Source organism: Rhipicephalus microplus, chromosome 9, assembly GCF_043290135.1.
Source record: "Rhipicephalus microplus isolate Deutch F79 chromosome 9, USDA_Rmic, whole genome shotgun sequence".
Lineage (NCBI taxonomy): Eukaryota > Metazoa > Arthropoda > Arachnida > Ixodida > Ixodidae > Rhipicephalus > Rhipicephalus microplus.
Genome location: NC_134708.1, coordinates 849,190 through 874,625, shown reverse-complemented (window position 1 = coordinate 874,625; position 25,436 = coordinate 849,190). Strand labels below are relative to the sequence as shown.

Below are 25,436 nucleotides of genomic sequence, written 5' to 3'. Positions count from 1 at the left end.
TACAGACGGTTAGGCGAGCAGCGCCAGCCACACAGATTAGCTCGTGCCAGTCTATCTGCTTCGTCTTCTTCAGCTCCATGCACTGGCACGTAGCATGACCCCCGGCGGCGGAGGCACCGTCCCGGTGCTTTAAAGGTCGTTATATGACGCATTATTGTAGGGCTTGATCTACGAGACGTGTACGATATCACTGGGCCGCATAGTATATGATGATGGGCAGATGGGGCTGATCTCATAGGTGACAGGTGTTACTTGACGCAATATACGATAGGGTCCCGTGTAATGAGACAGAAGTTTTTCGGATAGGCCCAGCCGACGATGAGGGGACCAGAGTAAAACGAGGGTACCGGGAGCGAAATGTACGTCTCTATGTTCCGCATCGTACCGACGGCATTGGTTGGTTTGCGACGCCATCAGCCGAGCGCGAGCGAGCTGACGGGCATGATCGGCTCGCGCAATCGCGTCGCGGGCATACTCGCTGGTGGACGAGGTGTGAGCTGAGATGACTGTGTCCAGTGGTAAAGTCGGCTCTCTTCCGTACAATAAGTAGAACGGCGAAAAGCCCGCTGTGTCGTGACGGGATGAATTATACGCGAAAGTTGCGTAGGGTAAGGCAAGGTCCCAGTCTCGGTGGTCGGGCGACACGTACATAGCGAGCATATTTGTTAAAGTGCGGTTAAATCGTTCCGTAAGGCCGTTTGTTTAAGGGTGGTAAGCGGTTGTCAGTGTGTGTTGCGTCGAACAAGAACGCAGAATGTCGGCGATGACTTGGGATAAAAATGTACGGCCACGGTCTGTGAGAAGCTGTCTCGGCGCACCGTGAATCAATATAACGTCCCGTAACAAGAAGTCAGCGACGTCGGTTGCACAGCTGGTCGGTAGAGCTCGCGTAATAGCGTAGCGTGTAGCGTAGTCTGTGATAACGGCTATCCATTTGTTTCCCAATGTTGATGTGGGAAAAGGACCAAGCAGGTCTAACCCAACACGGTAAAATGGTTCCGCGGGTATGTCAATTGGTTGAAGATGGCCAGCGGGTAGCAGCGATGGTGTCTTACGACGTTGGCATAGGTCACATGTGGCGACGTATCGGCGTACCGAACGAGCAAGGCCTGGCCAGAAAAAACGGCGCCGGACGCGCTCGTACATGCGGGATACGCCAAGGTGTCCAGCCGTGGGAGCGTCGTGAAGTTCGGTGAGAACACAGCGGCGCAAATGCTTAGGCACAACAATGAGAAGGTCGGGCCCGTCTAGTCGGAAATTGCGACGGTATAGCACACCTTTTTGAATGACAAAGTAGCGGACGGAAGCATCATTCGTGGAGGATTCCATACAGCTGATGATGTCAAGCAGCTCTGGATCACGCTTCTGTTCTTCCCCAACATTAAGGAAGTCGGACACTGACAAGATAGAGTTCTCCGTGGGCTCGTCAGTGTCCTCAGGATCGTCGACAGGGTACCGGGAGAGGCAATCGGCATCACGGTGTAGGTGGCCAGATTTGTAGACCACCGAATAGGAAAACTCTTGCAGGCGCAAAGCCCAGCGACCAAGGCGGCCTGATGGATCTTTCAGAGAGTTCAGCCAGCAGAGTGCGTGGTGGTCGGTAACTACCAAAAATGGGCGTCCGTATAGATAAGGTCGAAATTTCGCTACCGCCCATACAAGAGCCAAGCACTCACGCTCTGTTATCGAATAGTTACGTTCAGGGGCGGATAGGAGGCGGCTGGCATATGCAATAACGCAATCATGGCCATGTTGTTTCTGAGCCAGCACTGCACCAATGCCATGCCCACTTGCATCTGTACGGATTTCCGTAGGGGCAGCAGGGTTGAAGTGTGCCAGAATCGGAGGGGTAGTGAGAAGAGCGACGAGAGTCGAGAACGCAGAAGCCTCTTCGGAGCCCCATGAAAACGGGACTTCTTTCTTGAGGAGCTGCGTAAGCGGCCTCGCTATGTGCGCAAAATTTTTCACGAAGCGTCGGAAGTAGGAGCATAGTCCGATAAAGCTGCGTACATCCTTCGAAGATCGTGGTACAGGAAAGTTTTTGACGGCGCTGATTTTTGCCGGGTCTGGTTGTACACCGTTGGCGTCTACTAAATGGCCAAGCACTGTGATTTGATGGCGTCCAAAGTGACATTTGGACGAGTTGAGCTGCAGGCCAGCGCGACGGAAGATTCCCAGGATGGCTGAGAGGCGCTCTATGTGAGTTTCAAACGTTGGTGAAAAGACTATGACGTCGTCCAAGTAGCACAAACATGTGGACCATTTGAATCCTCTGAGCAGGGAGTCCATCATTCGTTCGAAGGTGGCTGGAGCGAGCGTTACAAAGGCCGAAGGGCATGACCTTGAACTGATATAGGCCATCGGGGGTGATGAATGCCGTCTTTTCACGGTCCATTTCATCTACCTCTATCTGCCAGTAGCCGGAACGAAGGTCTATGGAGGAAAAATAGTGGGACCCATAGAGGCAATCAAGCGCATCATCTATTCGTGGCAGAGGGTAGACGTCTTTTTTGGTAATTTTGTTTAGGTGTCGATAATCCACACAGAAACGCCATGCACCATCTTTCTTGCGGACTAGCACTACAGGAGAAGCCCAAGGACTGCAAGATGGCTCAATGATGTTCTTGGCGAGCATTTTGTCGACCTCACTTTGGATGATGTGACGCTCGGCCGCCGACACCCGATATGGGCGCCTATGAATAGGATGCTCATTACCAGTGTTTATGCGGTGGCTCATACCGGTAGCTTTCCCCAACGGACGGCCGCTGATGTCAAATACGTCGATGTAGGACAGCAGAACCCGGTGGAGCTCATCAGTCTGCTGCGGTGTTAAGTTGGAAGCGATCATCGAAGTAATAGCGCTGTCAAAGCAAGTGGCAGACTGATGTTGAGCGTGGGGTTCAGAAGGGGCGGCCATCGCGAAAACATCTACCGCATTGTCTTCTAAGGTGCAGAGCAACGCTAAAGACATCCCTTGCGGCAAAACTTGAGGTGTCAAGCTAAAGTTGACAACTGGGAGGCACGTAGAATTTCCTGCGACGGACAGAATGGTGTGCGGTAATGTAATGCCACGGCTTATGAGAACATCGGTAATAGGGGTCAGAACATAGTCACCGTCGGGAACTGGTGGTATTGAGACGAGCTCTATGTAGGTCAGTGTCTGTGGAGGGAGGCGCGCGTGTCCCGTTGTGCAGAGGCGACTCGGCCGTTGTATTTACAGACGGTTAGGCGAGCAGCGCCAGCCACACAGATTAGCTCGTGCCAGTCTATCTGCTTCGTCTTCTTCAGCTCCATGCACTGGCACGTAGCAATATGATGTCTGGATATGCTCTACGATACATTTCCTATGACTAACAACCAACAACCACCACGCGTACAAACTTTGTATTTGCGACTTCAGGCTAGATTAGGTACTACAAGGCAGTAATAATGAAGGCAAAATGAAATTCACAACTTAAAACAACATACCATTTATGACCTTGTATATGTTACAGTGCACCACTTTGTCACTCTTTTACACTCATGAGTGGTGAATGTCATGGATGATTTACAACACCAAACGATCCCACTACTTGGCCCACTCATCATCATTCAGTACATCTTCATGGATACACAAAGCTTTTTGTTGTTTTGTTCTTGATCTGCTCATGACACTGCCAACTTTTCTCTTACACCCCCCCCCCCCCACACACACACACACACACCACTTCAGTCAGCTTAGCAAATACATGTGTACGTGAAAGGATCTCAACTGTTGCAAACTAAAACTAGCAACACCATCTGTTAAACTGCTTGCATATTTCACCTACGCAAGGCCAACTTTGCAACATGCCAGTGCAGTATGGGATCCCTTCCAGTCGGGGTTAATGAATTGAATTGAAAAAGTACAGAGAAAAGCTGCAAGGCTAATTTTATCGCGTCATTCTCGAAATGACTCCCTTTCTGAAATGCTTCAGTTGCTTCAATTGCCTATGCTGGCTCAATGCTGGAAATTTGGCCGACTTAAATTTCTTTTTCTTTTGTTATCAAAAGGTCACCTCAATATTGAAACTAAACATTATCTTGTTCCCAGGCCCACTAGCAATGTCAGATCATGCAATGAATTTCTGTTTTTGGTTTCAAAATGCAACCTTGGTGTGTCGAATTTTTTTTTTCCACGAACAATAAAAGAGTGGAATCAGTTGCCAGTATCTGTAATAAATTCAAAGAGCATCAAAAGCTTTGAAGAGTGCATTAAAAATATATCGTAACCTTGAGTATTGCTAGTATTATACGTGCATTGCCATGTTGTTTGAAAATACATTGTGTAGTTACTTCATATTGCATACTATACCACCATCACAATATATGTATGTACGTTTTTTTACAGAGTTTTTAAAATATTTTTTCTTTACAAAAATATGTATTTTTCTAGTTCTGTCTTCATTATAACACGTTGCACTTATTCTTGCTTTATGTTAACAATTACTGTACCCACCCTGTTACGGCCATGACGGCCAACAGGAAACAAATAAAAAAATGACTTCCTATGCACAATACACTCACCAATGATCCTGCCGATTTCTTTTGCAGGAACAACCATGAGCTCAGTATCTTTATCAGGACCTTGCCTCCAGTTGTTCATGCCACTTGATAACTGACGGCAGCCTTCACGGCAAGTTTGGCTCCTGCCAGATCGTCTGGGAAGAAGAAAGAAAGCAAATATCTGCTTTCTGCTCATCTGCGAAGGAGTATTCACTTTTAAAATATAAATACATTTAACAGTACGTGTGTGTGCGTGCATGTGTGTGTGTGACACAGTAATACATCAATAAAAACTGGGTACAAAGAGCAAAAGGCAATAAAACTGAGCATGACAGTCAAAGCAAAAGCTGAAACAGCGGCTTTTCTAGAGCTTTTTCTAAAAACTACTACAAGTACACTTGCATGATAGTCACTACGCCATAAATGATAATTTTTGTCGTCAAGTAGGGATGCATCTACTACGCCATTACAGTGAAACTTTAGTTGAACAAACTTCAAAGGACCCCAGAAAAAAGTTCATTAAAGCCAAAGTGCTGAACTGAAATGCAGTGCTGGTTCAGCAAGATCAGAATTTGGAGCAATTTTCGAAGCAGGAAAAACTCTGTTTTGGTGCAGAGTGAGTGAGTGAGTGAATGAGTGAGAGAGAGATAGAGAGGAAAGGCAGGGAGGTTAACCAAGCTTCGCTCCGTTGGCTACTCTACACATGGGGGGGGGGGGGGGGAATTGGGGATAATAGAAAGGAAAGAGATAAAAAAAAGAGTAGTAAGATAGGAAAGGATGAATAGCCAGCTCGAGACTACACAGCACGATCTCACACTGTTCTTTCACAACATGTGACGAGTGGAATCGCCTGCCTGCGTCCCTTATCGCTATCAGAGACACAGATCGTTTCCGCAAAGCACTAACAAACGAATTATAAGCCTGCACCAAGCTGCTTCAGTACTGCATTTGCGATTTATTGTTTGTTTGCCTCTTACTTTTTATGCTACATCTTTTTTTTGTTGTTGTTGTTGTTAGTCAATATGCAATTGTGTTTTGCTCTGGTACTTTGTATTCATTTTTTTTTGTCATTCTTGATATCCCGTATGTTTTCGTTTCTCTTTTTGTACCATTACTATTTATAGCTATATTTATGCACCAAAGTACATAATTCAATTCTTGTGTTTTTATTATCCACTGTCCTTCTCTGATAATCACTATTCTCTTTATCTTGTATTATATTTTAGTTAGCAGATGTATAAATATATTTTCATTATTACTGTTTGTGCTTACACACACCTACACTAATATCACCTACACTACTACACTAATATCACCTACACTAATATATTCTCCTTTGTAATATTGTTTTTTGCTTTATATTTCGTTGTAATATACTTATTTTTTGCATGTATCGATGTACCTTAGCCCTTACCCTCTATAATGCTTCATGTAAGCCCTGAGGGTATAAATAAAGTGCCCGTGAAGTCTGGTGATCCTCCACTTTGAATAAAATGTGTCTAAATTTTCTATAAACATTCTATTAAAATGTGCACTAGAAACCTTGCTACAATGTGAACAAGGAGGCAAGACCAAAATTCAGAGAGAAGCCAATAATCACAAGTGTGTGTCACATTTTGGCCTCATTGCACTCAACAAGATCTGTGTTAAAACGAAGGATTTTAGTGACAAAGCAAGCATGGGCACACGGTTTCTGCATGTGACAGTTTTAATAATGTAATTAAAAAAAAGACCTTATAAAGAAACCAGCAGTCTAATAATAAAAAACGACAAAGAAAACTCATTGAAAATTATAACTGCATAGACTGGGCATCATCACAACTTACTATGCATTATGCTTCAATATACTCGATAATACCCCAGTCCAATGGCACCTGTAATGTGACATTATGCGTTAATGTCATTTTGTTGCTGCATAGTGAATGACATTCCCCCATTGAATTTGTTCACTGAACTCATGGAAGCGTGACAAGTGAACTTTCGCCAACAGGTGCTTGACAAGAGATTACAAGATCGACACATTAAACCAAATGTGAACGATGCTGAGATGTTTATTAAAGGTTGCTGTTTATATCCAGTAACTTTTTAACATACGACACAATAGTGGAAACAATATATGCAGCTATATTTTCTTTCCCGGGCTCAGATTTGATGCTATAGCGTGCCTCCTGTCAATCATGTTTACACACACTCCTTGTTTGTTGTTTTGGTGCTGCGTCGCCGCATTAGATTCGCTATTAACGCAGGCACGTGTTGGACACCAGTTTAGGGAGACTAGTGCTTCCCCCAAAATAAAAATTAGTTTGAAAACACAGTTTTCTGTTAATCACTGATGAAGTCAAAGCCGTAAGAGCAGTCAATGTGAACAAGTTATTTTGTAGGCGTAGCTCTAAATGCCGTGCAGTCGGCAATATTGCCGACTGCAAGTTGCGAGCAGTTTTAAGCTAGTCTTGATTTGGATATGAGTGAGGTTTTTTTTTTTCCCTACTGATGTTGTTTCATCACGAGGCAGTATATTTTGAACCAGCCGGACAACATTATGTAAGTTATATGTGGGATTTGTAACATTTTGCTAGCCGCCTCCCGATAAATGTTGACATCACGCGAATTTCATTTCACATTGCCGCGTAGATCAGGAATGCATAATCGCAATGGCCTTCGTTTTGAATGTAATTCGCTACGAATGGCATAATACCGGCCGTGATACCGGTTCAATATTCACATTGAAGTTTTCCAGCATTGGTGTTTCATTTTCTCTTTCAAGCTATTGCAACTTCATGATTTGCATGCCTCAGTACATAATACTGTTGTGTACCACTGTGCAAAGAAACCACATTGCCTTTTTTATTTCTCATTAGTGATAAAGAAAAAAAAGCTCTTAGCTTCCCTTATGAATTCACCTGAGATGACTGAAAGGCAAAAACATCTTCCTTTTCTTCCCATTCAATGCATTGAATGTTTCCCGCTCTCCTACGGGCTATTTCTGCACACTACGAGGTCTTCTAACTGTTTCAAGTATTGGAGATAAGGCTATCTTTCTGCTCCTCAGCTGATTATGCACTATCCTCATGATCGGTCCATTTCCAATGATGCGAAAATGCAATACGATGCTGCCAAGTTATGTGATCTTCCGATACAACACAAAATATCATGATCTGTGACGTGATATTATTTATTTATTTATTTTATTTATTTATAAATACTGCAACCCTAACATAGGGTTTTAGCAGGGTGGATACACATTTGCTAAATTAACAAATCGGCAAACAAGTAAATATAAAACAGGTGAGGTATGTACACAAAAAGACAATGGTTTGCAATGAACAGTCATAAGGGCATATAATGAAATCAGCGCTATATTCAAGTTGGTCACGAGTGGGGAATTGCTACAGTGATAGAAATAAAAAGCAGGATCACATATCAGACACTCACTGCTGGAGCTGCGCAGCAAAAAGATTCAAGGAAGACTGGGAAACAACTTCATTACTAAGGTTATTCCATTCGATGATTGTCCTCGGAAAAAATGAATATTTGAACGTGTTATTACGGGTGGAGAATGGGGTTATTGTAAGGGAATGCCTCTGTCTTGTGGCATATCCCGTGGAGAAATTAAGTATGTGTGATAAGTCTAACTTATAATAACCTTTAACTACCCCAGTCCAATGTGATGACGTCTTCACGCAGTGATTATCTTTTGCATAATTTCTGTTGACGCCGTCGACACCTGAAGACGCCGGACGCCGCCAGCGATAATTTTTCACTTTCGATGAGGCATTTAACGCTATACCTTAATGCACTGTACGACTGTTATTCCGTGAAATTGCAGCTGCCGCTGGTGTTTGGGAGAGGATGCTTGCAGTAATCAGGTAGGATAATTGGCCTCTTAATATATCTACGTAGTACACTCGAATATTTAGAAGTCATTTACAACCCAAATATTTTATATATTATAAGTGGTAACTCAAGAGCACCCTTCATGTTTGGAAGCATGGCAATTGGTATCGCTAAACGGTACTGCGCTGCTTTCGAACAGTCAACAAAGGAGTCTAATAGTAGCAAGGCTGCCTCGCGATCACTCCAGTGTGCAACTCTAATATTACACCTTGAAATTGAATGGCAGCCCATGAAAACCACATGAGTTATCGGCGAAAGAAGCGCCAATTATCATGTAATGTGTTGTAATGAATGCGCGCTTTTAAGGCTAAACAGAGTGTTCCATGTGATGAAAGCGTCCGGGTCAACGCTCATTCGGCTTCTACTCTGCTGCTCACTACCGAATTAAGAGGACAGAGGGAAGAATACAGAAACAGAGCTAAGCAGCCGGATAATAAAGCTACAACAATCTGTCCACGAATACACAGATGAGCTCAAGCAACTGACAACAGGGCGCATTTTTCACGCCTGTCAGCTTAGATCAAGTTGAGACTTGAGACTTTCATAGGCCACGATTGCAGTAATCGTGCCACATATGAACCTGTTTTGTTTGTTTCATGACTGTTTTATTGTTTAAGCTATCACATAGTGAAATCACCTGACATAGTTGCTCATTTTCTGGCACTTGCTTTCTCTCAGTCACAACACATGTAATAATCAAAAGGTCTGCGAACGAAATGGATGATCATATATATCTCTGGAAGCAGTCTAGTGGCGTTTTGTCCTATTTAACGCATGAACATCAGACGTATGATGTGCTAGACCACTAGACAGTAGCAAACATCAGGAAACATTCAACACACAAGCTTTTAGTATAAGCTCCTAGAAAGGCTTCTCTCAAAAACCAACTTTCAGTGAGTCGAAAAAGCAACTCTGAGTAAAGCAAACGCCACGGTGACAAAATAATCTTCTGCGGCACGGAATATTGGCATCAGCAATCTGGTATCCACATAACAGACAACATGCGAGAGTTTCAATCAAGTAGTCGGGAACGACACATGGTTACGAAATGAGCTGTATGTCCAGAACAATAAGTAGTTCACGATTCTCGTGTACAAATTTCCATTGTAGCTTAAATAATGTGAATACAGCTAAAAACCGAACGACATAGAAGATTCGAATGCAGCCGCGGCATTCGTGTGCGCTAGAGACGACGCGGCAGCATGTCTACTCCGGCTGCAGAGTAGACATGCAGCACCTGGCGGCGAAACACCGCACTAATACCGACGGCCGCTTCCCATTGAAGTCGGCTCCTTCACCCAGGCACTGAAAAAATAGAGGAGGCGCTGGCCACAATAAATGGGTCATAAGCTACCTATTGCAACAAAAAAATCAAGGTGCAAAGTTTTTGTGCCAGTGCTGCTTTAATATGCTCTGATGGTGCGATTGGATCGCCAACTATGTCTGCAATGTCGGTGACATTGCAGACATAGTTGGCAAAGACGAGCCATAATAGTAGTAGCACGGCCGCTGGATGAATGAGCACACGATACGGCCCGCCACGTCGAGCAGCTTTCTATAGGAGAGTGCGTGTCAGCCGTAGCGTCAGTTGCGGCTGCTGCAGTGCGACGGGGCAGGGATGGGAGGGGCGGGAAAACGAGTGGCACTAGCTCTCTCGGGGCACCAGCCGCAGCAAATTAGCTGGTGTTTTGTCACAACAGTGACCCACTCAGTTGTTCTAATCAGTGTTTTTTATCTTAATTATTGCAACGATGACATATCGCATATTTAGTACACTACGAGGCACTATCTAGTTAAAAAGCCAATTGATTTTTCTCGTGCGTGCCGAACCACCTGACATTTTTTTTCAGAACCAGCTTCTTGCTTTGAGGCTGAAAGAAAAATCCCCAATGCATGTAGCGGAATCATATGGCACTGAATGCGTGATAAAGTCGTTCTATTTATGGAGATGTCTTAAACTAACATATTTTTATTTTTGTGATGTTTATTCAGCACTTTCACATTTTCCTAGCCGGAATGTTTGACAATTATTTTTTTGAACACTTGAAAACAGACGTTCATAGTTTTTACATGATGAAAGCATGTGAAAGAAACATATGAATATTTTTCATGTTATCTGGTAGATGGTAGTGTGCCGAAAAGTAATTAAGCTTCAAACGCTGGATAAAAGTAGTTTCTACAAACATGGTGATGCACTCCTCGTAACTTTATTGAAGAGGCTGTAAATGTATTAGAAGTGGCATTCAAATTTCTCGGTAGTTCTTTCTAGGCAAGGCAATACACACACACACGCACACACGCACACACACACACACACGCACGCACGCACGCACGCACGCACGCGCACACGCACACACGCGCGCACACACACACACACACACACACACACACACACACACACACACACACACACACACACAGGGCCAGGTCAAGTGTATATATATTTTAAGATATTTACACATCGCAAAACCACGGCTGCTGTAGCGCAGTCGAGTGCACGTGACGTGCCTTCGTTCGAGCGAGCACAGGTGCCTATTTGTCAATGATACATAGTAGCACAAATAAACAGTAATGAATGACAGAACCCCATGACGGAGATTGCCAGAAGACAATCGCTTTGGAGTGATATCGCGATTCGCCAGTGCCCGTGGAGGAGCTAACATGAAAAGACCGAACTGATGGTTTTATTGTCGATAGACACAGAAGCCGAAAGTTGGGCGCACAAGGTGGAATAATTGTCAAGTCGTTTTATTATGCGAAAATGTAAAGTAGTAAAAAAATTTAAGAAATGCCAGCATCATCCCTAAATTGAGAATAAATGAAATATTTTCGCACATCTTGTTCCGATTATGTGTTCACTGTTGAATTAGTTGCATTATCATAAGAATGTCGGGACGGAAGGAGACAAAAACATTTAAAAGCCCAGGAATGCAAGCAGTTGTTTTCGCATTTTGCAGCATTTCATCGCTTTTTTTTCATCTCAGTTTTATATTGTTCACTTCATGACTGCATGCTTAATTGCCAGTTTTGAAGTTACAGTCCCTAAAATTTCAAAGAGGCTTGAGTCCACTGTTATGAGATCCCACACCTGCTAACTATATATCGTAGCTGTTGCATCTGATACTGTATTGTATGAATACTATAGCTGTGTTTGGAGGAAGTAAAAAGTCTATCTTATTTTGTGTTAAAGGAACAGTGGCAACTGCAATTGCTGAGGTTACTTATTCTAAATGAAATGACTAAATCTGAAGCAACCTTTTCTGAAGCGACGTACTCACCGTTACTATAATCAATTTATATACATTAGAAAAGTGTAGCTCTTCCAGATCTGTTAGTTGTGACCTTGTAGGATCCGAGTAAAATGTGCTCACAATTCTTACTTCTGCGAAAACCGATTGGTGTGCAAGGTTCCATCTCGGGTAAGACAAAACCAAAATTTTGCAAGGGCTGCAGGTATCTAAAAGCAAGGTCGATAATTACGTGGTAGGCACACAACAGACAGATATTAAAGGAAGATTTCGCGGGTCACACAAAGATGCACCCTCAATTGTAACTACCACAAACGCGCCGCGCATGTGGTTCGATGGGCGCTCACGAAAACTGTTGGTTCGGGAACTAGACCTGTCACGCCGGTTTGAGAGCACGTGGCGGAACGTACCCGTGTGCTCTTTCATCCAGCGGCCGTGATAGTAGACCGAAAGAGGTGCCCACTGCACAGCTCTGTCGTCAGAAAAGTACCCTACAGCTCTACCAAAAATGTCTAGAGAATACACACAATCTACAGCACTTTAGACATAAGTACATGCGACAACATTTTTTCAGGCTTAGTGATATGCCATTTGCAATGCCCATGGCCTATAGGTGGCGCGTTGTACAATCCAATATGGCTGCGGAAGGATGATCAACTCGTGAACTCGCATAAGATAGGACGCACGGACATACTCCCCATGCCGCTTTCACCGAATGAACTCTTGGCTTCAAATGAATGTATATCGAACCAAAGTAATTTCCCAACCAACAGGAGCTGCTGAATGTTCGCTACCTACTTTCTCACCGCAATGCACAGGGTGATGGTGTCAGCTGATCGACTGTGTATCAACGATATTTTGCGTAATCTTGTGCGTGCTACAGAAAACTGCGCGAACAAGAGTACGAACTGAACGGCACTCCGAAATCATTCGTGCCTAGCCTGTCTGGCTGATTTGCCGCAGTAGAAGGTCACTAGCAAATAGCGCGCCGTCGCGGCTGCGCGGGAACGAATGTTTAATGTAGCGATTGTTTGAAAACATATTACGCCACCGTTACTTGCACCGTAAGAATCATGTAGCTGCTTAAACGAAACACAAGCATTTATTTATTTATTTATTTTATTTATTTGCAGGATTTCTGCTGGCTTCAAAGTGAAGCCATAAACAGGAGTGGGTAACATATAAATATAGCACACTGAACATTTTCACAATATATTACGCACAGAGAATGCCGCGGACACACAGGTTTTAACGCTGTAAAAAGAAAAATATACAGTGCATGACATGCAATTGCGCATAGCATAATGCCTGTATAAGTGCGTACTAACATCACTTGTGTACTAACAACGCAATGTCACAAAACAAAGAGTACAAATATGGCAGGAAGACATGCTGTAAGTTTTTTAGCTCCGATAAGAATGACGCCACTGTCGCCACCTCCACAATCCCACCATGGAGGCAATTCCACTCGCATACAGTTCGTGGGAAAAAAAGAGCCCATGTACAAGTTCGTTCGTTCTGCAAGAAAATTCCTGTAATTCTTTTGAGTGATCCGCCCGCGTGGGTCGTCGCACGACTTTTTATATATACGCACTTGAATCAATGCCAAGCTTATCGTGGTAGAGCAGATACATATATTTTAGTCTTTCGCGATATCCCCGCAATTGTAAAGCTTCCAAGTTCGCTGTCTGAAGCAAAGCAGTGACTGACGTAAGGCGATTGTATGAGCGAAAGATAAATCGAGCAGATTTTCTTTGTAGGTTTTCTAGTTTATCAATATTTTTCTTTGTGTATGGGTTCCAGACCAGGCAGGCATATTCCAAAAGGAGACAAATATAGGTTTTATATGCTAATAGTTTTATTTCTTGCGTTGACTGTCATAACGATCTTCTAAGATATCCAAGCTTTTTCATGGCTTTCTTTTCTAGAAAAGTGATATGTTCATTCCACCGGAGGTCTGAAGTGATTATTAAACCTAAGTATTTATAACGGTTTACAGCACTAAGACAGCGACCATTTATTAAATACTGGAAAGTAAGCGGTGCCTTCTTTCTTGAAATTGTCATTGAGACGGTTTTTGTAGTATTGATGCTCATCTGCCATTTTTCACACCAAATATGTAGTTTGTCCAGGGCACTACTTAATAATGCCTGGTCAGCAGGTGTGTTTACTTCCTGATAAAGGATGCAATCGTCTGCGAACAGTTTGATTTTGACAGGTATATCGTTTACGATATCATTAATATAAACTAAAAAGAGTAGTGGCCCGAGAACCGACCCTTGGGGAATGCCTGATTGCACGGGCGCCGGGCGTGAACACGAGCCGCCAACTGATCCGCATTGACTGCTAGACGATAAGTATGACTTTATTCATAAGAGAAGTGTTATTTTGTGATATGGGTTTTAATTTTAACAAAAGCTTATGGTGCGAGACGCGATCAAATGCCTTCTCGAAGTCCAAAAAAGTTATATCAATTTGACTTTGTTTATCTAAGGCTGAGGCGAACTCGTGTATTGTCTCAAGGAGTTGGGTAACCGTCGACGTTCCCTTACGGAAACCATGTTGGCGGCAATCAATCAATTTATTTTGCTGCAGAAAGTTTGACAAGTGCGTAAAAATAATATGTTCTAGCAATTTTGAGTAGGTACACAGTAAAGATATTGGTCTGTATGACGTAATTAGTGAAGGATTTTCCGCCTTGGGGATCGGAACAACCTTCGCGTGCTTCCAATCTCTCGGGAGTTCTGCAGTGGACAATGTTTTTTTAATATAGTAGATAAATACTTTGAACGCCAAACTTCCCATTAAGTAGCACTTGTGTCACAGCCATGATCAGACTCTAACAGTGCTTAATTCCCTGCACTTGGATGTTGCAGGTTTTATCAGTGCGATCAAAACAAGGACAGCGAAACGAATACACGCGTACACTTATCGTAACGTCAAAATTGTGAAAATTTGTCGCACAACAACGTAGGTCGGACGGCACCAGTAAGTGCAGGAGAAGTTAGCATAGACTGTAGTTATAATCACATATTTCACTGCTCTAACCACTTGACTTCGCAGATCGAGCTTGAGCGTGTTGGCAGCATGCGGCGCTTTGTAATATCCACTGTAATTGGGATACATTCAATGTACAAGAAAAAGTATGCTTTTATTTTGAGCTCGCTGAAGGATATTATAGAATATATACAATCAAAGTGACTTACAAGCATGAAAAAACATTAATGCATGGCGGGACGTGAAGTGCAACTCTCCGCTTGTGAGCTAGCAGCTGATCGTTCATCGTTGCTGTCACTCTCGGCACGTTGACAACCATCTACGTCCAGTCAAAAATCCTCAACTTCAAGGCGGTTTCTTTAGTCACTGCTGAAAGTAGTCTGAGGAATTCTCTGTGCCAAACGACTTCGATAACACCAGCAACGCGTCATTCACCACGCACAATATCCACACGGCATCGCTCCCCACGTATATCTGGCGGGGGGGGGGGGGGGGAGGCAGAGATTATTTCGCTTTGACACCCAGCAAAAAAGGAATCGCTTACAGTGTGCCGCCATCTATCAACGAACGTAAAAAACAAGCGGCACAGCGTAGGCCAAGGTTTCGAAGCGCTAATTTGCGCTACTTTTCTCGTGCAATGAATGTTATTGGATTCATGCACTACAAAGGCATTGACGAATGCTATACGCACGTAAAACACGGCAAGTTTTAACTGAAATGGTCAGACGTTAACATTTGACTATCCAAAGTGGCTGCAGGAAATCTCGCGAAGCTGATATGTGTACTCTGCGGCTGCGGGCTATAATTGAAAGTGCGGGTTGCCACGTATTTGTAAGTATGAACTTGAAAGTGTGGCAGTTTGGGATGTATAACATGACGATAGTTATAGCACGAGAACATAACAAAGAGTCCTTCTTGTCTCTGTCGTCGTTGTGTACTCGCACTATAACTATCGTCAAGTCTATGAACACTGCGAATACTACCCTACAGGCGTAAAGGTGATGTTGGGCACAAGTGACGCACTTGCTGCCCACGAGAAGCCCATCTTCAAAATATCACGTAGAGAAAGAGTTAAATATGTGCTACACTTGAGCTGTTTCCCGTCAGTTTGTAAAATATGAAAACGCATACAGACCCTAGTTTTCAGATTTAAAAACTACGTTCTTTCGTTGACATAAAAAAAACAACATTAGGAATCAAGCGACTCAGTCAGGACTTCAAAAGGCAGTGAATCAAAGGGTGAGCACATGGTGAGGGTGTCATGAACTGCGAGGCATACAATGGCCTCAGACACCAACATAGTTGGAGTATTCACTAGGGCAACCCTAACGTTTTCGCCAAGAAGTTTTAGCCACTTATTATCGTCAGTGTAGCAAATAACGTGCTTGAAAGCAAACCGCATTTGCGGTGATATCGTTCAACGACAAAGAGTTAGTAAATCTCAATTGCAACGCCTTTGTCGCTGAACAGAGCTGAGAAGAGCTCTAATCAGCGAATGATATATGAACTCCACCGGCAAATCAACTCATGTAGCTAATATAGACAAGCAATGCAATACCTGTCATGGTTGTAGGAGGGCCTAGAGTTATAGACTGTTTGTGGTGGTGGAACGTATTCTTCCTCAACCCAGAAATTATCTTCATCCGTCGACGCCGCGCTCTCGCCGCCTGTCCAAGGCATGACAAGCTATGTCCTGCAGCACACCCAACAAAAGTACCAATTTTCTTCAAACTTTTGTCCGTGCAACGTGTTGTTCTGCAAGAGTGGAATGCCCTTCACAAGAGTCGCACAAATATCACCCCCATTTCGAACCAAGTTTGCCACAGAACACCTATCGCTGACAGTCGACGGTACAGTGTACTAGAAGGGGACAAGGGAGTGAACGAGGCGGCCGCGCCGAATCTCCACTGATTCTCCGGTGGGTGACAGTAGCGGCGGCGCTGTTGTTCTATAGTACTCAAGATCGCAGGAGCGTCTGCATTGGGAGCGCGCGCGCCATAGCCTGTGAAAGCTTGTAATTGCTCGTTTTTAGCACGTTTAATGCGTTTCTAAGCCTTTATAAGTGGACTCATCTGCTACGCGCCATGGTTCACGAGTGAATATGTAGGCACGCTAAAATCGCGTGGATACATTCACTGTTTCAAGGTCCTGCAGACCCACAAAAAAACCGAAAAAGAAACATGCATGATAGGAATTTGCAAGAATCCACCTAGCTTCTCACTCAACTAGCGCTTTGAGCTGCGCTATATTATAAGTGACTACTAGCGAACTTCAAAGAGAGGAGAAGTATAAAACCGCGATTACATCATACGGTCGTTTTGTCAACAGTCCCTACGATATCCATAGCATTGTTCCTCGTATGGGTTCACATTCGCTCAATTCTTTCATGAAAAACCCGAGTAGAAGCATCGTTGTTACAACATATATATCGCTGATGAGTCAGTTTTATCAAGTCGATTTCGCTGAAAATAATCACTATTGCTTTATGAAAGGCTTATTGCATATTGAAAATAATAAAAACAACACACAAGCACATTAAAAAGTGCCAGTATAGCCCGTCTGTTAATCTGCATAAGTTCATTGTAATCATATCTCATTTTGTATCTACAGCTTAAATTGTGCTGCTTTCCAAATAATCAATGGGTGCAACGCCACTGCAAGCCAGCAAATTTATGACAAGGTTTTGTATGCTAAGTGTAGTTATATTATTAAGTGTCAAAAGTGTAGGCAGGCAGTAGTGCATCTTGTTTTGAGAAATTTAACTTCTATATGTACACAGTAAACACACACACACACACACACACATATATATATATATATATATATATATATATATATATATATATATATATATATATATATATATATATATATATATATATATATATATATATATATATGAGACCTAACAGACAGTAATGCCAAGGAATGTACAGAGGAAGTTATTATAACCAATGGAATGTAAACAAGAAGAAAGAAAAGTGGATGAAAAAATAACCAGCTGTCCACTTTTCTCTTCTTTTCTTCTTCCACTTTTCTTTCTTCTTATTTACATTCCATTGGTTCTAATAACTTCCCCTGTACATTCTTTGGCATTACTGTCTGTTAGATCTCATTAATATTGTGTTAAAACACGGAAAAACGAGCCATATATATATATATATATATATATATATATATATATATATATATATATTCACAACTACAATGCCCTTAGCACAGCTATCATTTTTATACGGCGATTTTCTCGTCCGACTACGTTAGACTTGAACCAGTTTTAGGACGTCATACTGTCGAAAAAGTAACATTAACAATGCGCATTTGTACAGAGACACACTATAATCAGCTTCGCCAACTATAAACCTTCGGCGCAAGGCTAGCACCCAGATTTTTTTTTATTAAGGGGGGGGGGGGGTTGTGTTCTGGGTTGTTGGTTTCGGTTTCGGAATGACATGTGAGGATGCCAGGGGGCGCCGCTCTGGCATCCAGGGATTTTAAGGCGACTGTAAAATAAAAGGAGTGTGCGTTGGGTAACCGTGGAGTGCGGTGGTTGTTCTTCTCTTCGGCGCTTCGCGCCAACCCGCGTGTTCGGGCTGGTCGGCGCGTCCCCGCCGGCCGCGTTCGTCTCCATCGGCCGTCTCCTTCTTCTGCTTCGTCGGGACCAGCCAGCGCCAACACAGCAATGGCGACGAGGACGTATAAGAACCCGTTTCGTTCTCCGTGTTCGTCTTTTCGTTCTCCGTTTCGTTCTCCGTTTCGTTCTCCATTTCGTTCTCCGTGTTCGACATAATATCAGTTCCCGCGGCTTGACACCTGTTGAATCTAAAGTTCAGGCCATTGTCAATGCCCCACGGCCTACTGATGCCAAAACCTTGCAATCTTTTTTAGGTCTTGTTGGTTATTATGCCAAGTTTGTTCCTCACTATGCTCATGTTGAACCACTGCGTACTCTACTTCGTCAAGCACAGCCTTTTAACTGATCAGCTGAAGCTGAGCAGAGCTTCATTCGAGTTAAGTCAATACTGGCCTCAAAGCCAGCTGTTAGTATTTTCAATGAGAAGCTTCCCATCGTCATCACGACGGATGCGTCCGATGTTGGACTAGGAGCAGTGTTTCAACAACTCAGAGGTGATCAGCTGATAACTATCGCTTTTGCATCTCGTACATTAAACCTGCTGAACGCAGATATTCAGTAGCAGAGCGTGAAGCTCTCGCGTGTCTTTTTGCCTGTGAGAAATGGCATGTTTCCTTGTGGGGCCGGCACTTCTCATTACGTACAGATCACCAAGCACTAGTTGCTCTTCTTTCTGTAGGATCCGAAGGCCGCCGCCCCATTCGCATTTTCCGTTGGTGTGCCAAACTCATGTATTATAATTTCAGTGTTCAATATTGTAAAGGTTCTAATAACGTGGTTGCTGATGCACTGTGGAGCTTTCCTCTTCAGATACCGGTTACTGAAGAGCGGGATGAGGAAGTTGTTTCATTAGTTACTTCCTGCATTACTAAAGCTGAGCTTCAGGCAGCTACAGCTGCAGATTCCACTTTGTCTCAAGTTCTCAAATATTTACGTGAAGGATGGCCTTCCAAATGTGCTCTTGCTTCTGAATTCTTGCCTTACTTTGCAGTCCGACAGGAACTGTCTTGTGTGGAGGACTTGCTTTTCCGCGATGATTCCGCTTTACGCGTGATTATCCCTGCTTCTTTCCGTAACAAGCTAATACAGCTTGCTCATGAGGCCCATCCAGGCATTGTCCGCACCAAACAGAATCTCCGAGGCAGGTACTGGTGGCCAGCCTTAGACAAGCAGATCGAGCATGCAGTTTACAACTGCCATATATGTCAGGCAGCTGACAAGTCGGCCAAACCTGCATTTTCTCCATTGCAGCCAGTCCAGTGGCCTGATCGGCCTTGGTAGGAACTCGGCATGGACATCATCGGTCCTTTGCATAATGCTCCGCAAGATGCCCGGTTTATAGTTTCTCTCATTGACTACCATTCCGAATGGCCAGAGCTTTGTTTCACACATACGGTTACTTCTGAGGTCATCATTGAATTTCTGTCTTCGATCTTCAGCCGGGAATGGTTTCCTGATGCCATAGTTACGGACAATGGTCCACAGTTTCAGTCCCAACATTTCGAGGCTTTTCTTTCACAACGAGGAATTCAGCACTTGAGGTCATCAGTTTTCTATTCCCAATCAAATGGCCAAATCGAGCGCTTGAATCGCGTTCTGAAGGAACATATCCAGATCGCCCAATTAGAGTACCATCCCCTCAAGCAAGTCTTGACTGAATGTTTAGCTTCGTACAGTTGCACACCACAGGGCACCACTGGAGTGTCTCCTGCTCAACTTCTCCACGGTAGGCAACCGCGAGTTGCTCTCGACATAGTCTCTTTGCCTCGTAACATAGCAGTGTCTTCTCCTGATCAAATTCGTACCAGGGTTTTTTCTCGTCAACAAGCAATGAAAAAGTATGTCGACACCCGTCGAGGTGCAAAGCAGTCCAAAGTTCGCACTGGCGATCTAGTCAAGGTTCGTGTGCCAGGCAAGCACCCCAAGTATCGGGGTGCTTACAAAGTCTTGGGCCAGGTTAGCCCCACTTCTTTTCGCTTAAGTAATGGTAACATCTGGAATGCTTCGCGCCTTGTTATTTTTCATACGGATTCGCCTTCAACACCTAAAAGTCTTCCTCATCAGGTTCCGTCCACGCCTTTCAACTATCCATCAGATTATTACATGTGGCCTCCATGTACAGGCGTTTCTTCAAGGGGGGAGGAGTTACCAGTGGGTGTCACTGGTTCAAGTACACCAAGTCATACGGTTCACTTCGAACCTTCAAATACGGCTGAGACCGTTCAACCGGACTTCGGTCCGCAAAATTCTTCCGAAGCTCATGCTGCGAGCTCTGATGAGACCGCAAATTTTAACGCTCGTTCAGAGCCTTCACAATCAGGTGCAGAGACATCCGATTCTACACCCAAAAGGGCCCGCCCTAAGCGGAAGCGGCAGAAGCCACGTCGGTTCGAAGACTACGTGATGTAGAACTCTTGTTCATTACTGTTGTGAACATTATTGTTCTGTGAAAAGGTCCAATGCGTCCAAATCAATATTGTACCGAGTTGTGTACAATTTTTTTCAGTGCATTTTCAGGACTTCCATTGTACATTTTTTCAGTGCATTTTCAGGACTCATAATGTGTGAGTTCGCTGTGCCGTGCTTTGAATTTTCATGTGTTCTAACGTACATACCTTGTAAAATACGCTGGTACCGATCATGTATAAATATAAACAGTGTATAGGTGAACTTCTTTCGAGGAAGGGATGATTGTTGTGTTCTGGGTTGTTGGTTTCGGTTTCGGAATGACATGTGAGGATGCCAAAAGGGCGCCGCTCTGGCATCCAGGATTTCAAGGCGATTGTAAAATAAAAGGAGTATGCGTTGGGTAACCGTGGAGTGCGGTTGTTGTTCTTCTCTTCGGCGCTTCGCGCCAACCCACGTGTTCGGGCTCGTCGGCGTCCCCGCCGGCCGCGTTTGTCTCCGTCGGCCATCTTCTTCTTCTGCTTCGTCGGAACCAGCCAACCCCAACACAGCAGGGGGTGCAGCAGAACGACTTACTTTGGCCATTGGTGGTCACTGTGAATGCGTGTAAGTATTTTAGTATACCGTAAAAAGTTAAATTAAGAAGAAAAATTCTGCGTGTAGGGGTTCAGGTTCCCTTTCTTTCCCCTCTTTACAAACGGCCTGTTGGATCTGCGTGCGTTTGAAACGGTATTTTTTTCAATCTAAGAGCTTTCGGAGTGCAGCTAACTTCCAATAAATTGGCTAGGTTATTTTGTATATTGTAGATACCTAACCAACGAAGAAAGGGTGAAGACAGAAGAAATCAGTATAAGACGCCCTTTCTGAATTATTTTCGATCTCTCACAATGGCTTTTATGTAGCTCTAATTCAGTACATTGGCGTGTCATACTTCAAGGGCTATGGCATCATGTGCTAGATATAAATGATGGGCAGGTACGAAGAAATCTGCATCAAGAAAGCGCGATGGAGGAGCCTGAGCGCATAGCAGTTCTTGCACGCGGCTCTTTTAGTACTAATCGACTGCAGCGCCGCAGCTACTGGCAACGCGGAAAGGATCAGGCAGCGAGGCGCAGTCACGCCACTCAACACTTCTAGTACACTCTATCGACGGTCCGCGCACAGAATACCGGTTGTATGGATTGATATGGCTGTACCCACGGAGGACAGAAAGGTGGCTGTACCAATACCATAGAGCTTCTCAATATTAACTAGAGGGCACTCTGGCGCTGCGATCGTTCAGCGACCATTGGACACACATTTGCCTAGTTTTCGTACTTGACACGGTAGTTGAGGACGGCAAATCGTACTTGCGGCTTCTTTTATTGCTAGTTACGGTTTTATTTTAAAGAAAAAGAACAAACCTTTTTTTTAATTCGTGATGTGATTTGGAAAGGCAAGTCTATAAAAATAAGATGGTAAAGCGCAACCGCTGAACATTTACTAATATTTGTTTCGTAAGAAAACAGCTCGAAGCCACACGAACACACACGGATCCAAAAGCAGTCCAGAAGTACGAAGGTTAGACAAATGTCTGTACTACTCACCATTAAAGTGAGCTAGAATAGGGTAGTGGCACCTTTCCTTCCTCCGTGGGTAGTGGGCTCACGAGTCACTCGCCGCCGAGTCGCCGGCCAGCGCCTAGAGGTGTGCGCCGACTGGTCGGCGCGTTGCCGCCAATAGTTTTCGCCGCGCCGCCGCCGCCGACGCGAACTGATCGGCGCGCCGCCGCCGCCGCCGCCGACGTTTTTCATCGGCGCAATCGGCGCGCCATTTATGCGCCAGTACGGACTTTTCACAGATTTGTCTTCTTTTTCATCGTGATTTATAGCTTCGTTTCACATTTTATGTAGCCAGTAAAAACCAGGCTTCTTAGTTATCTTCATCCAGCTTCAGAGACCGAGAGTACCACTATGAACAGCGGAACGAGTTCGGCGGCCGCTGCATCAAATGACATATTGAACAAATTGACAAAAAATAAATGTAACAGTTACAGTAAAGCATAGACACTGCCATCTTAGGCTTAGAAGCAATTTATCTGTTTTTTTTGTGTCGTAATTAGCTATGATTATGGTGATACGACGTTGAATGTAATGGCCCAGCGTTTTGATGCGTGCGAGTTCGCCATAGCACAATTCGAATATTCATACGGATGGAAAACGGCATCATTATCAGTCCAAGATGGCAGCCTATAATTGTGCCCGAAACAGGACGTACATAAAGAAGAAATGAAGTGGTAGCAGTGCAGCACGAATGCAGCGCGTTAGATGAAGGGAGGAGGAGGAATAAATGAGGAAGGACATGGAGGTTAGGCGTTAGATGAAGAACTACACAAAACCCCGAAGGATGAAATCAAAAGGGAGAAGTTTAATGAAGATTAAAAGCGTCGAGGCATAATACATGCTCGAACCTACTCAGGGTATATCGGCACCTGTCCGCGGTGTTAAAGTTGATAATTTTCGAGGATGACCACTTATACGCAGCGTCTGAACATGCTGCAGAAAATATTCACCATCTGTTTTATTTTTTAACTTGTCTGTTTGTACCGGCCTTTTAAGACATTGGATACCCGGGATGAAGATGCCAAGGCAGTAAGATGGCAAGAGAGAGAAAGGAAGGCTGGGGGATTAACCATATCTTGGCATCCGGTTTGCTGCTTAGCACCGAGGGTTGAGAAATAGGGGCAAGAAAGGGCGTGTAGAGAGACAGAAAATAAAACGCATGTGCACTCAGGAGTAAGATGGCAAACTTAACAGAGTATTTATTACATTCTGTACAGACAGGGCGAGAGGTTTCTTGCGAATGAGCTGGGTGGCTCACTATAAAGTGTACGTTTTCACTTAACCAGGGAATGGATCCAGAATGCGCTGTTGAATCACGAGACACACACACCATTTCTGACGGTGCCGCTCACACTCGCTCAAGTCAAGGTCTTTGATTGGGGCGTTGCCACCACACTGCACCTGTGACACCAAGAAACCATTGTGGTCGTCTCGTCGAACGTCTTATGGTGTCGGAACGCCACCTCACTTCCCGGCTAAGGTGGACAGAACACGGCGGACAGCAGGCTGGCAGCCCTTCGGTGACTTGTTTGATGAACAAAGAACGCGGCCCTCCCCCGTCGGCCCAGGCGCCGCGCGTAACAACGGCTATCCAGTGGTGAGAAGAGGCGTAATAAGCTTGTCTGAGACCACCAGTTTAAAAAGAACAAAACAAAATTTTAAAAAACTTGCCAGTAGACAATTTACAAAAGACGGCTGGATTCATCAAAAATGCAGAGACCGACATTTGAGCGACATGTCATATGTGACATAGTTCAGCAAACTGGTTTTCATCACGTAACTTGAACGGACCTACTGGAACTGGGAAAGGTTAAGAATGATTGTCGCTGACAGATGTACTTCTGTTGCGAAGGTAATGCTCAGAGTCAACCAAATAAAACTTAACATTATATTCAAGTCTTGATAAAAAATAAGTCAAGTTAGAAAGCTCCTCAGGTGGCCAAATAATAAATTACTTCACCATACTTTAAGAAGAAGTAATTTGCAAACAAATAATGCAACCGCTGTTTAAATGACATTCAATGACGTGACCGCAATCAACGGTGTGTCGTCGCTATAAAACGGGAAAGTTATATGTGGACACGATCGGGCGAATGCGGCGGAGAACGAATATGTCACGTAATAAAAGCGATGTGATGTTGCACATTTTCATCTTTACAACTCTGTGCCCTTTTGCTTGCTCGTGATGTGTTCGAAGGAGCTAGCCAAGTCTTAGGTAGAAGTCAAGCAGAGTAGCTGGGGCTGATAAGAGCAACGTTTATGTTCACTATTTACACACTAAAGGTAGCATCATGGAAGCTTGATGAGAGCTTCTGAGAGCTGGTTCAGAGCGTCTCGGTGTTCGCATTTTAAGCCGTGGTCTTCCTAAAATTCTCTGCAGGAGAAAACAATAGACAGCTTGCAATAATCTGCAAGGAAGCTTTTCTGTAAGGTTAGTTTTCCAACCATAAACTCTCGTTCACAGACGGCTTTTCTCGATCATTTTGTTTTTGCCATTCACCTTTTTGAGTTCTTGTGCTCGCGTGCCTTTGCTGGAATTCGGAGAAGTGACATTTTGTTGTACTCACGTGCTCGCGTGCACTCGCTGGAATTCGAAAAGGTAAAGGCACAATGAGGGAGAAAAGCAGTCTGTGAACGAGAGTTTTTGGTTAAAAAATAAACCTTTAGGAAAGCCGCCTTCCATATCACTGTAAACGGACAGACTGCATGTCCATTCAGTCAAGGGCAGTCCAAAGGAATTGCCGTCTTCATCTCCGTCCCCCAAATGGTGGGGGTAGTGGTTAGAAGAAGGCGCCTAATTTCTGCAGCCCAGCAGGGAGCACGGCACAGCGAATAAAGATAAAAAAAAACGAGAAGGAGAAAGAGAGAAAGTCAAACACTGCCTTCTTTTCTACCCAGGAAATAGAAAGGATGCACGTTCAGTTCGTCACACCGCGAGAGAGAAACACAACGTAGGTCATAATGCAATTATACGCACAACACAGCACAGTGCAATAACGTTGCATCGCACGTGCAGAATAGGGCCTGCAGCGCTAGGCAGGCTAGGGCCTGGGGAAGTGGAAGACTTGAAAGCACCACAGAGTGTGGGAGACATACCTGATGATGAATCCCAACCTCTCGGCTAATTATTCA

The 25,436-nt window shown here is 44.1% G+C and overlaps 1 protein-coding gene across 2 annotated transcripts in view; it reads right to left on the bottom strand.

The window, feature by feature from the left end:
- The window catches only part of LOC119163317 (putative ATP-dependent RNA helicase DDX43), a 244,512-nt gene extending 227,972 nt beyond the window's left edge, over positions 1-16,540 (bottom strand). The window contains exons 1-2 of one of the 2 annotated variants that reach the window (XM_037415283.2): positions 16,222-16,540; positions 4,546-4,679 (exon numbers count right to left, since the gene is read on the bottom strand). In XM_037415283.2, coding sequence (XP_037271180.2) covers positions 4,546-4,679; positions 16,222-16,343 — 256 coding nt within the window. In that variant the 5' untranslated portion in view covers positions 16,344-16,540. The remainder of the gene's footprint in view (positions 1-4,545; positions 4,680-16,221) is intronic. The other variant, XM_037415282.2, reaches the window with a different exon arrangement.
- Between the last annotated feature and the right edge of the window lie 8,896 nt (positions 16,541-25,436).